At 58.0% G+C, this 12,716-nt stretch overlaps 1 protein-coding gene across 3 annotated transcripts in view; it reads left to right on the forward strand.

Annotated features, from left to right (window-relative positions):
- The first annotated feature begins 576 nt into the window (after positions 1-576).
- Positions 577-12,716, forward strand: part of ATXN7L1 (ataxin 7 like 1) — a 62,205-nt gene continuing 50,065 nt past the window's right edge. For all 3 annotated transcript variants that reach the window (XM_039913953.1, XM_029078261.2, XM_029078262.2), the window contains exons 1-2: positions 577-776; positions 1,324-1,392. In XM_039913953.1, coding sequence (XP_039769887.1) covers positions 578-776; positions 1,324-1,392 — 268 coding nt within the window. In that variant the 5' untranslated portion in view covers position 577. The remainder of the gene's footprint in view (positions 777-1,323; positions 1,393-12,716) is intronic.

Here is a 12,716-nt window from a genome sequence, read left to right on the forward strand (position 1 = left end):
TCCCCGCCACCCGTGTGCTGGGTGGCCTTGGGTGAGTCACTTGACTTCTCTGGGCCTCCCTGGGTCAAAGGAGGGTGAGGAGGGGCAGCCCCACGGGGGAAAGGGCCTCTCCCAGCGCTTCGAACACGTAGCGAGCGCTTGAGGAAGCCCCCTGGTGAGGCTCGGGAGTCGTATTCGAAGCGCTGAGGGGAGGGCTCCGCGCCCGGCGGGCGCTCAGTAAGTAGGCCCGAATGAATGAATGATTGCGGGCCGGGCTGAGGGGAGGGCGGGGGGGGAGGGGCGGGGCCCGCCCGCGCGCCTGCCGACCGTTTGTCGGGCGCTTCCCGCGCGTCGGCCGCTGAGGCCAACCTCCCCCCCCGCCTCGCGCCGCGCTGACGCGCCGCGCGCCCTGCTCCCCCCGCGCGCTCGCGCTCTCTCTCTCTCTCTCTCTGCTGCCCCCGGCGGCCAGGCGGGGGAGCGGCGCGCCCTCCGCCCCGCCCCCCCGGCCGAGGGAGGCCCCGCCCCCCCGGGAGGCCCCGCCCCCCCGGCCGAGGGAGGCCCCGCCCCCCGGAGCCCTCAATGTCGGAACGTTCCGAAGATGACGTCGGAGCGTTCTCGAACCCCGTGTCTCTCGGCCGCCGCCGCCGCCGCCGCCGCCGCCGGAGGAGGAAAAGGGAAAAAGCAACAAGAAGGAAGAGCAATGGCGACACCGGATCGCAAAGTGCCCAGTCCGGAGGCGTTTCTGGGCAAACCCTGGTCCTCCTGGATCGACGCCGCCAAATTACACTGCTCCGACAGTAAGGCCCCCCCCCTCCCCCCGGCCGCCTTCCCCTCCCCCCCCCCCGCTAACCTTTCGGCTCCCCCAGAGTCACCGGGGGGGGGGGAAGTCTGCCCGTGCAAGCCTGTGCGGGCGTGTGCGGGCGTGTGTGTGCATGCCCCCGAAGTGCCCCCCCGCCCCCCCACCCAGAGGCAGGCCCCGGGGGCCGGACGGACGGACGGAGGACTGGCCGCTCCCCCTAGTGCTGCTGCCGCTGCTGCCGCCCTCCAGGCCCCCCCACACTTAGGACAGCCTCCCCCCCCCCAAAAAAGGGGGCTGCCCATTCATCCCCACCCCCACCCGCTGCCCGGTCCTCCAGCCCCCATCTGGGCCAGGTAGCCCGGGCTTCGGAGCTCACATGGTCCATTCTCCCCCCCACCCCACCCCCCGGGGGATCCCCCTGGACGGTATCCCCCTCCCCTCCGCACCCCCCCGACCCTCTTTTTTGGCTGCCCCCCGTTGCCCAATAAACACCCTCCTCCTGACTCCCCCCTCACCCCTCCTCTCTTTCTGCTCTTCATCCGCAGATGTAGATGTAGAAGAGGCCGCAAAAGAGGGCGGAAAAAGCAGGGAGGTGATGAGGCTTAATAAAGAAGGTAAGCGGGGTCGCCGGACGTCCGCGGGGCCGAGATCCGCCCGGTCCAGCCCGCCCTCCCGGGGACGGGCGCCGGGCCGCGAGTGCCGTCGAAGCGTGGACCCCACCCCGGAGGAGGAGGAGACGACGGGGAGGACAGCGGCCCCGCTCGGAAGTTTCGCCCCGCTCCTGGCGGGGTCCGGCCCGGGCCGCCCCGTCCCGGGGTCGGCCGCCGTCCGCGGGCCGGAGGGCCCCCGGCGCCGGGGTCCCGGAATCCCCGGGTGCCTCACGGGGTTCGGTCGGGCGGATCGGCCTCGCAGGAGTCAGTGGTGACTTTGGCCGAAAACCACTGGCCGGTTGACCTGACCCACCCTCCCGCCTCCGCGTCCCACGCCCTGTCGTCTCGGCCACCCTTCTCCCGCTCTCCCCCCCGGAAACGGTTGAACGTGGCGAGGATCGAGCGGGGCCTGCCCGGCTCCGTTTAAAGCTCGCCGCGCGTGGGGGACGCGCCTGCCGATTCTGGCGCAGCGAACCCCCCCCCCAGCGCTTCGCGCAGCGCTCGGCACGCAGGTGGCGTCCGGGAAATACCGTCGTTCGATTCGCGCTGGGTCGCGGGTCGGGCCGTGGCCGGGAGCATCCGTCCGCCCCGACTGCGGGCGACGGGTCCCGGCGTGGGCCCGCCGGGCTGGAGCCGTGAGGAAGGCGGCCCCGACCGGGGCCGGGCCCCAGCGCTTGGTACGGTGCTCTGCCCACAGAAAGCGCCCGATTTAAAGACGACTGATCGATCGGTCGATCGAGGGCGTCCCGGTGCTGGCCGTGGGATTCCTACCCGATCACATCCCGGGCCCGATCGCGGGTGATAATGATCACTGAGGTGTTTGTTAAGCGCTGACCGTGTGGCGAGCACTGTGCTGAGCGCCGGGGTGGAGACCGGCTCATCAGGTCGTACGCAGACCCCGGCACAACTGGGGCGCGAGGTCTGGGAGGAAGAACGGTGGTTCATCCCCGTTTCCCAGACGAGGAAACCGAAGCCCCGAGTTGAGTGACCTGCGCGAGGTCACGTGGCGGGCAAGTGGCGCAGCCGAGATCAGACCTTCCCAGGCTCCTGCTCGCTGCCCTAGGTCGCGCCGCTCCCCTGAAGCCGAGGCCCAGGCGTCCACCGCGAGCCGGACGGATGAATGGGTCGGTCAGGCGGAGGGCGAGGGTGTTGCGGTACGGATACGTTTGGGCCGGGGAAGGGGCCGTGGTCAAGGCTGGTCACAGCCGTTGTCCGGCGCAAGTCCCCTAGATTCCTGAAAATGAGGCCCCCACGCAACCCCGACTGCAGGAAGACCGCCCCTGCGGAGGGGCCCGTGAGGAAAATGCTATCCGACCGGCACGGCCAGTCGAGCCTGGGAGAACGGACGGCGGAGGGAGCTCGGCGGCGACCCGCGCGGACGACCGATCCCGGCTCTGTCGCCTCCGTCCATCTCCCGGCTCCCCCCGGGGCCGGACGGCGGAGCCGGTGAGGTGGCGGGGGAACGTGGGTGAGGGGAGAAACGATGCCGACGACCGGGGGTTAAAGCCTGTGCCACAGGAGGCTCCTGCTTGCGCCAGCGGGAGCGTTTGGGAGGAAATCCCATTTGGAAGATTTTGTTTCCGGGAACTCTACTGTTGCGTCGGGATGTGGATCTAAAGTGGGGGGGAGGGCACCAGGAAAACTCTGGCTCCCGTTGGCGGACCGTGGACCCGTCCCTTGCTCGTTGGTGGATGGTGGGCCGGTCCTTTGGTCATAGATGGATCGAGGGCCCGTCCCTCGTGTGGTCGGGGATGGTGGGCCCCGTCCCTCCCGTGGTGGGGGACTGTGGGCCCGTTACTTGTGTGTTGATGGATCGTCAGCCCTCCTTTCACGTGTGAGCAGATTGTGGGTCCGTTCCTTGCTCGTTGGCAGATCGTAGGCCTGTCCCTCGCTCGTTGGCAGCTTGTGGAACCGTCCTTCCCGGGCCGGCGGAGTGTGGGTCTGTCCCCCTCCTCGCCGGTGAATTGTGGGCCCGTCCCTTGTGCTTTGGCGGATTATGGACCCGTCCCTGGCTCGCTGGTGGTTTGTGGACTCATCCCTCGTGGACAGAAGGATTGTAGGCCAATGTCTCGCTCGCTGATGGACTGCGAACTCATCCCTCACAGACTGAAGGATTGAGGGTCCATCCCGCATGCGTTGGAGGATCGTGGGCCTCTCCCTCACCCTCCGGCAGATTGCCAACCGTCCTTCGCGTGTTGGCTGACTGTGGGTCCGTCCCTGTCACGCAGGCAGATTTTGGGCCCGTCTTTCACAGATCGGCACGTTGAGGGCCCGTCCCTCATGCTCTGGCAGATCGAGGACCCTTTCTTCGCACGTGGGTGGATTGTGGGCCCGCCCCTTGCCTGCTGGAGGATTATGGGCCCGCTCCTTGCCCGTTGGAGGCTTGGCGGATCGTGAGCCCGTTCCTTACCCGGAGGCGGATTGGCGGATTGTTCCTCGCTTGTTGGTGGATATTGGGCCCGTTCCTTGCTCGCTGTCGTATTGTGAGCCTGTTCCTTGATGATTGGCGGATCGTGGACCTGTCCCTCGTGCGTTGGCAGATTGTGGACCCGTCCCCCGGGGGCTGGTGGATTGTGAACCCTGGCCCTTGTACGTGGGCAGATTGTAGGTCCGTCCCTTGTGATCTGGCAGCAGGAGCTGCCTTGGGCATAGGGAGCTGCCATGGGCCTAGGCTTCTCATTTTCAGACCACCTTTAAGGTCTTTAAAAATAAACAGACTCCGTGATCTGGCCACCCACAACGGAAACGTTTCCACGGGAGATTGCAGCCCCGAGAGCGGAGGGTCTTTTCCAAGAAAGTTACGGCGAGAGCCTTGGAGGGCTGGAGGCGCTTGAGGGCTCGGAGCCCGGGTCGTCGATTCCGATCAAAAGTGGGGAAACTCAAGACCTGCTTAACGAGGAACGCAACTGCTCCTTCTCAGACACCCATTGCTCTAGAAGACATAGAGTGTGGATGAAAGCTAGGAAACAGTCCTCTTCCTGAAAAGCACTAATGGGTATCGTTCATTCATTCAGTCATATTTATTGAGCCCTTGGTGTGTACAGAGCACTGTACTGAGCGCTTGGGAGAGCATACTCCTACAAGAACAGACAGACACATTCCCTGCCCACCACGAGCTCACGATCTAGGGGGTATCGGTGTGGAAGGTCTTCCAACAACCTTACCGCATTTACGTGAATATCCGTAAATTATTTATATCGATTTCTGCCTCGCGTGCCGTGGTGGGAGAACAAGTCTACCGATTCTGTTGTATCGTACTTCTCCAAGCACTCGATACAGTGCTCTGCGCACTCTGAGCACTCAGTAACTACCGTCGATTGCATAGGTGCGTCGGCTCGGCTCCCGGTGACGTGGGCCGATATTAGGGGTATCCGTTCTCGCGCGTCACCTGCGGGTTCTTTCAGTCGCTTGAATAAGTTGCAGAAAGACTCAAGGACTGCAAAATCAGAGTAAGAATTGTGGTATTTGTTAAGCACTTTCTGTGTACTAATCACTGCTGTAGATACAAGATAACTAGTCCCTGCCCACGTTTGGGGCTCCAGTTCTAAGAAGGAGGGAGAACAGGGATCGAATGCCCGTTTTACAGGTGAGGAAATTGGGGCACAGAGAAGTAAATTGACTTGCCCAGGGAAAAGCGGCGTGGCCTAGTGAATAGAGCCCGGGTCTGTGAGTCCGAAGGACCCGGGTTCTGATCTCGGGTCCGCCACTTGTCTGCTGCGTGACCTAGGGCAAGTCACGTCACTGCTCTGTGCCTCAGTTCCCTCATCGGTAAAATGGGGATTAAGACTGTGAGCCCCACATGGGACGTGGACTGTGTCCAGCCTGATTAACTCGTATCTACCCCAGATCCCAGTGCCTGGCACATAGTAAGTGCTTAACAAATACCATTTAAAAAAACCCAACAACGATGGCAGAGCAGGGATTAGGACTCAAGTCTCTTGACTCCCAGGCCTGGGCTCTTTCTACTGGGCAAAACGGCTTCAGGCTGTGTCCGGCAGAGTTGAGGGTAGATGGAAGAAATATTGACAGGATAGAAGCTATAGAGGCAGATTGGGGATGTAAAAAGTAGCTTTGCAGGCCTGAAGGGGGGTTGGGCTCCGTCCACTCGTAGAGATTAGCCGTGCTGGTGACTAAAGTCCTAGTCTAATACGAACAGTTTCACTCTGTGGTCCAGACCAGTTTCTTGCAGACAGGCATCCTTGAAGAAAATGGAGGCTCCGAGGCTGGAGGCAGATAGGCCCAATTCCGCTACGACAAAACTTAGAGAAGCAGCGCGGACTAGTAGATAGAGCCCGGGCCTGGGAGTCAGAAAGACCTGGGTTCTGATCCTAGCTCCGCCACTAGCCTGTTGCGTGACCTTGGGCAAGTCGCTTCACGTCCCTGGGCCTCAGTGCCCTCATCTGAAAAACGGAGATCGAGACAGGGAGCCCAGTGTAGATCAGGGACCGTGTCCAGCCTCTTAAGAGCGTATCTACCCCGGTGCCCGGCACAAAGTAAACGCTTAACAAAACATTTAAAAAAAACAACCGAGGGTCTTTATGATGCCATTTGGGGGTAACACGATGGACGGATGGGGGAAGATTCCTCTCGCGACGAGGTTCTACTCTGGGGAAGACGTGATCCAACTAGTGGACACAAGTAAGTACGGAGTAGGAAGAAGTGGTTGTATTCATACCCCTGATGGCGGTCAAGGGGAGCTATGTTGCCCTATTTTTCCATCCTCCACCCCAGCCTTCTGTTCTGCTCCCCGTGGAACCTGGCAATTTTCATTAATTCCTTCAGTCGTATCTATTGAGCGCTTACCCCGTGTAGAGCACTGTACTAAGCCTTTGGGAGAGTTCAGTGTAACAATCCACAGACACGTTCCCTGCCCGTGGCGAGCTTCCAGTCTGGAGGGGGAGACTGTAATATAAATAAATTCAGTTATATACAGATCTATACATATGTGCCGTGGGGATGGCAGGGAGAATGAATGAAGGAGCAAGTAAGAGTGGCGCAGAAGGGCATTGGGAGAAGAGTAGAGGAGGCCTTAGTCAGGGAAGGCTACCTGGAGGAGATGGGCCTTCCATAAGGCATTTCATTGGACTGTTGCATCTTGACAGTGTTGAAAAGAACCATAAGAGAACCCCGAGCGGCCAGGGTCTAACGCATTCCTCTAGAAGCAGTAGCAGGGAAGCAGCGTGGCCTAGCGGAAGGAGCACGGACCTGGAAGCCAGAAGACCTGGATTCTAATCCCGGTTCTGCCTCCTGTCTGCTCCGTGGCCTTAGGCAAGTCTTTTAACTTCTCTGCGCCTCAGTTCCCTCATGTGCAAGGTGGGCATTCAATCAATACCTGTTTGCCCTCCTACTTGGACTGTGAGCTCCATGTGGATCCTGATGATCCTGATGTGTCTGGTACAGTGCTTGGCACATAGTAAGCGTTTAAGAAATACTAGTGTTATTTTTAGGAGATGTAAACAATGATATTGGAATTCGTATTGGAAAATGACTGCCGCGGGAACATCATCCAACCATCCCTGCTGTTCATCCTTGGGCACGCCTCGGTTACGTAAAACGAGCATTCGCGGTTCCTGCCCTCCGTCCTTAGGCTGTGAGCCCGGCATAGGACCTGATTAATTTGGATCTACCCCAGCGCTTAGAAGAGTGCTTAGCATATAGTAGGTGCTTAACAAATACCACAGTTATGATTATCTCTTTGCTTTTGAGATGACTCGCTTTCTTTGGCCTGCCTTAGTTTCTGAGGGGCTTTAAGAACCGAAGCGGGGTGCTCCCTCCGTCGGCTTTCCGAAGGTCCGAGGGAGTCACGCCTCTGGTCAGCGTACTAAGTGTCCAAGGCCAGGAGACTATAAGCTCGTCGGGGGCAGAGAACGCGTCTATTAATTCCGTTGTATTGTGCTCTCCCGAGCTCTTCGTACCAGTAAGTCAGTCAATCATATTTCTTCAAGTCAGTCGTATTTATTGAGCTCTCGCCGCGTGCAAAGCATTGTACCGAGTGCTTGGGAGACTACACTACAACAATAAACCGACATATTCCCTGCCCATAATGAGCTTACGGTCTACAGGGAGAGACAGACATTAATATAAATATAGATTACAGATACGTGCATCAGTGCTATGGGGCAGGTAGAGGGGATGAATAAAGGGAGCAAGTCAGGGCGACGCAGAGGGGAGTGGGAGAAGAGGAAAGGAGGGCTCAGTCAGGGAAGGCTTCTCGGAGGAGACGTGCGCTCAAGAAGGCTTTGAAGGGCGGGAGAGTGATTGCCGATTTGAGGAGGGAGGGCATCCCGGGCCAGAAGCAGGACGTAGGTGAGATAGGCAAGATGGAGGTACAGTAAGAAGGTTGGCATTAGAGGAGTGAAGTGTGCGGGCTGGGTTGTGGTAGGAGAATAGTGAGGTGAGGTTGGAGGGTTCAAGGTGATTGAGCGCTTACTGCGTGCAGAGCACGGGGGAGAGTACAATCCAACAATAAAAGGCACATTCCCTGCCCACAGCGAGCTTGCAGTCCAAAGGGGGAGACAACGTTACCATGCTCTGCACACCGTAAGCGCTCAGTAAATTACCATGGATGGGGATGATTCCCCAGCAGGGTTTGGGGGGGCTTTGCCCGGACAGGTCGGAGGTCCCCCCTGCAGCCGTTCCACTAGAACGGGGATTCCTCGAAAAACCAGATGCTTTTAATTGGCGTTGTGGTGAAGATTGTTTGATGTGATAGAAAATTCCTTGTGAAGATCCATTCATCACGATTAGCCTTTTTATTAGCCTGGCTTCTGTCCAGTGAATGGTAAATTTATCGGTAATCTCCGGGATGGAGCGGCAGGCCACTCCCCCACCCCCACACCTCCAGTCCAGGCACCCCTCCCGCCTCCAGCCCGGGAGAACGTCAGGCGATGCGAGGGGTCACCTCATTCGTTCGGTCGTATTTATTGAGCATTTAGTGTGTGCAGTGCACTGTACTAAGCGCTTGGGAGAGTACAGTACAGCAATAAACAGACACCATCCTTGCCCACAGTCTAGAGGGGGAGACAGACATTAAATATCTCAAGCCCTTAGTGGTGTGCACAGAATAAATGCTCAATAAATACGATTGAACGAATGACTAGAGATAACGTATGTACATAAGCGTCGTGGGGCTGTGAGGGGGGATGAATAAAGGGAGCAAGTCGGGGCGACGCAGAAGGGAGTGGGAGAAGAGGAAAGGGGACGCTTAGGGAAGGCCTCTTGGAAGAGATGGGTCTTCAGTAAGGCTTTGAAGTCGGGGAGAGTCATCGTCTGTTGGATTTGAGAAGGGAGGGCGTTTCAGGCCATTGAGAGGACGTGGGCGAAGGGTCGGCGGTGAGCTAGGCGAGATCGAGGTACAGTGAGAAGGTCGGCATTCGAGGAGCGAAGTGCCTTAGGGCGGCTTTTCCAGAAAGATCCCGGCTTGCACGAGGCCCCGACCCGCATGGGTTTGGCTTTTTGCAATTTCACTCTGTGACTTAGGGACCGAGCTGTGTTACCGGGTTCGGCTGCTTCTGGCACCGGCGGCGGGGGAAAGAGAGGAGATCCCCCCCCGCCAGCCCCCTCTCCACGGACCTGTTCAGGTCAGGAACATCCTCCCCACCCCCCGACCTCATGGGGTGTCCACCGGGCCCGTTTCACCAGCCGTTAAAGTTGGGTTTTGTTTCTGACAAAGGTCGAAGCAGAATTCCCGGCCGGTGTTCCGAAATAGCCGGGCAAGGTTGACGGCAGGTGGGCTGTGATAAGCTCCAGGTGAATGATTTTCTGACCAGGTTCGGGGAGGAGGTCTGGCCTTTGATAGACCCGTAGGGAGGGAGAGCAGGGGAGGGGGCCTTGGCTTGCAGACAATCCCCTCAGCATGGAAAGTTACCGCTTCCCTGGGTTCGGCCGGTCTGAGCCGTGACTTCAGCAACGTCTGTTTGCTTCTTTTTTTATCTTATTTATTAAATGGTATTTGTTAAGCGCTTTCTATGTGCCGGGCGCTGCACTAAACCCTGGGGTAGATACAAAGTCTTCAGGTTTGGACACACTCCCCGTCCCGCATGGGCCTCACAGTCTTCATCCCCATTTTAAAGATGAGGGAACTGAGGCTTAGGATCAATCACTCGTACTTACTGAGCTCTTACTGTGTGTAGAGTACGGTACTACGTGCTCAGGAGAGAACAACAATCATTTTTCTACAAAAACGTTCAGGACACGTCACCCCCCTCCTCCAGTGGTTGCCCATGCACCTCCGTATCAAAAGCTTCTCACCATTGGCTCTAAAGCCTCGACCTCGCCTGTCTCGCCGCCGACCCCTGGTCCACGTCCTGCCTCTGGCCTGGAACGCCCTCCCTCCTCAAATCCACCAGACAGTGACTCTCCTCCCCTTCAGAGCCTTATCGAAGACCCGTCTCCTCCAAGAGGCCTTTCCTGACTAAGCCCTACCTTTCCTCATCTCCCACTCCCTTTTGCGTCGTCCTGACTTGCTCCCTTTGCTCTTCCCCCCTCTCAGCCCCACAGCACTTCTGTACATATCTGTCATTTTATTCGTCTGTATCGATGTCCGTCTCCCACCCTCTAGACTGTAAGAAACCTGGAAGTAATGATAATAACAATAATAATAATGGTACTTGCTAAGTGCTTACTATGTGCCGAGCACTGGGGTAGATACGAGTTAAACGGATCGGACCCGGTCCCTGTCCCACATGGGGCTCGGAGTCTAAATCCCCATTTGACGGATGCGGCAACTTGAGGCCCAGAGAAGTGAAGCGACTTGCCCAAGGTCACCCAGCGGACGAGTGGCAGAGCCAGGGTTGGAACCCAGGTCCTTCTGACTCCTAGGCCCAGGCTCTAGCCACTAGGTCACGTTGTTTCTTTGCCAGTTAGACTCTCGTGGGGGCCCAGTACCCCTATGCCACTTATTGATCGACTGATTTTGGCGCTTTTGAGGCAGTGGGTCAGGTGACTGACCCCCGGGCCGGCTGGCCGTCGGGATGACCGTATCCGTTCCCAGCCTCTGGCCGGGCCCTCCGCTTCGTCTGAGCCCAGGGCTCTGAGCCCGGGGCGTCCCGCAGCAATGGCAGAGTCGAGGTGTGCCCGGCCCGCCCGCCCGCTGGAGGAAGCCTCCCCGTAGGCCAGCGGAAGCCCGGCAGAGAGAGCCGTCTCTGGCCGTCTCCGGGCTGATTTCCCAGCAGCGGAATTCAGGGAAAGGCCTCTTGCTGCAGGGGCTGCAGTTTTGTCCGTGGACAGCTCCCCCCGGGTCCACTCCGGGGCAGCGGCCGGGCGCCCAGACTCCCGCCGCCGTACGGGCACCGTGCCCAGACCCAGCACGGCTGGCGGGACGGGGGATTGGGCCCCGACGAAAGCCCAACTAGGATCCGACAATTACCACCGAGTTTGCCCTCCCTCTTCATATCCGACAGACAGTGACTCCCCCCCCGCCCCGCTTTCAAAACCTTATTGAAAGTACGTCTCCACCGAGAGGCCTTCCCTGACTAAGCCCTCCTTTCCTCTTCTCCCACTCCCTTCTGCATCGCCCTTTTTTGCTCCCCTTATTCTTCCCCCCTCCCAGCCCCACAGCCCTTATAATAATAATAACTGTGGTATTTGTTAAGCACTTGCTACGCACCAGGCACCGTACTACGCGCTGGGGTGAATACAGTCAAATAAGTTGGTAACAGTCCCTGTCCCACGTCAGGCTCACAGTCTCAATCCCCATTTTGCAGACGAGGTAACTGAGGCCCAGAGAAATGAAGTGGCTTGCCTAGGGCCACACAGCAGACAAGTGGCAAAGTTGGGATTAGAACCCATGACCTTCTGACTCCCAGGCCCATGCTCTATCCACTACACCCAGCTGTACATATCTTTAATTTACTTCTATCAATATCTGTCTCCCCCTATAAACTGTAAACTCATTGTGGGCAGGCAATTTGGCTATTGTATGGTTATATTGTACTCTCCCGAGCACTTAGCACAGTGCTCTGCACACCGTAAGAGCTCAATAAATACGACTGACTGACCGACCGGGCCACTGAGGTGGCAAGACTGGGCAAGGCGGGCCCTGGGGCGGAAGGGAGAGGGTTCCAAGTTGGGAGACCTCTACCCGGGAAGAGGAATCATGTCTCCCGGAGGTGTTGCCCCAGGCCTCCGGTTAGGGCCGAGAGACCCCCGCCTCGCCGCCTCGGGGAGGGAACTCACCGGGCACTGGCCACCTTCCGCCTCGGGTGGTCCCCGGGTCCACCGTCTGGCCGTGTCCCCCTCCCGCGGGGTATGGCCGCCCGTCAGGGAGCGTGAGGTCCGGGGGCGGCTTCCTGTGAGGGAACATTTAATTCTGTTGATGTCTTTCTCCCCCTATAGACTGTAAACTCGTTGTGGGCAGGCAATTTGGCTATTGTACTGTACTCTCCCAAGCGCTCAGCACAGCGCTCTGCCCGTAGTAACTGCTTAATAAATACGATTGAATGAATGGATTCGAGGGTCACTCTGCTGCCGTTGGGCCTGTAGAAGCAGCGTGGCCTAGGGGATAGAGCCCAGGCCCGGAAGTCAGAAGGTCATGGGTCCTGAACCCGGCTCTGCCACTTGTCTGCTGAATGGCCTTGGGCAAGCCACTTCACTTCTCTGGGCCTCAGTTACCTCATCCAGAAGATGGGGATAGAGACTGTGAACACCACGTGGGACGGGGACTGTGTCCGACCCGATTTGCCGGTATCCATTCCAGTGCTTAGTACAGAGCCTGGCACATTTGCTAAGGAACAGCACAACTAGGGACAGCTTTTTTCTGTGCCCAAGGTGGCCAGGGCTGTGGGTCCCACACATTCATAGGTGAACTTAATACTAATAATATAATAATAGTATTTGTTTAACACTTACTATGTGCCAAGCACTGTTCTAAGTGGTGGGGTAGATGATAGTAAGCTCACTGTGGTCAGGGAATGTGTCTGTTATATTGCTGTGTATACTCTCCCAAGTACAGGAAATGCTCAATAAGTGTGACTGAACGATCGATTGGGTATTTGGCAGGTAGGAAGACCGAGGCCCAGAAAAGTGAAGTGACTCAGCCGAGGTCACACAGCAAGCAAAAGGCAAAGCTGGGATTAGAAGCCAAGTCTCCTGACGCCCAATTCTGTGCTCTGCATCCTAGGTTATGCTGTTTGCCCTTGTTCTCGACCTGTCACGTCTCATTCTCTTTGGCTCCCAGGATTTACGGTTTTGCCTGTAATAATAATGGTGGTATTTGATAAGCTCTTACCGTGTGTCAAGCACTGTTCTAATCGTGTAAAACAGAGAGGAAGGAAGGAAGGAGAGAGAGA

Source organism: Ornithorhynchus anatinus, chromosome 13, assembly GCF_004115215.2.
Source record: "Ornithorhynchus anatinus isolate Pmale09 chromosome 13, mOrnAna1.pri.v4, whole genome shotgun sequence".
Classification (NCBI taxonomy): domain Eukaryota; kingdom Metazoa; phylum Chordata; class Mammalia; order Monotremata; family Ornithorhynchidae; genus Ornithorhynchus; species Ornithorhynchus anatinus.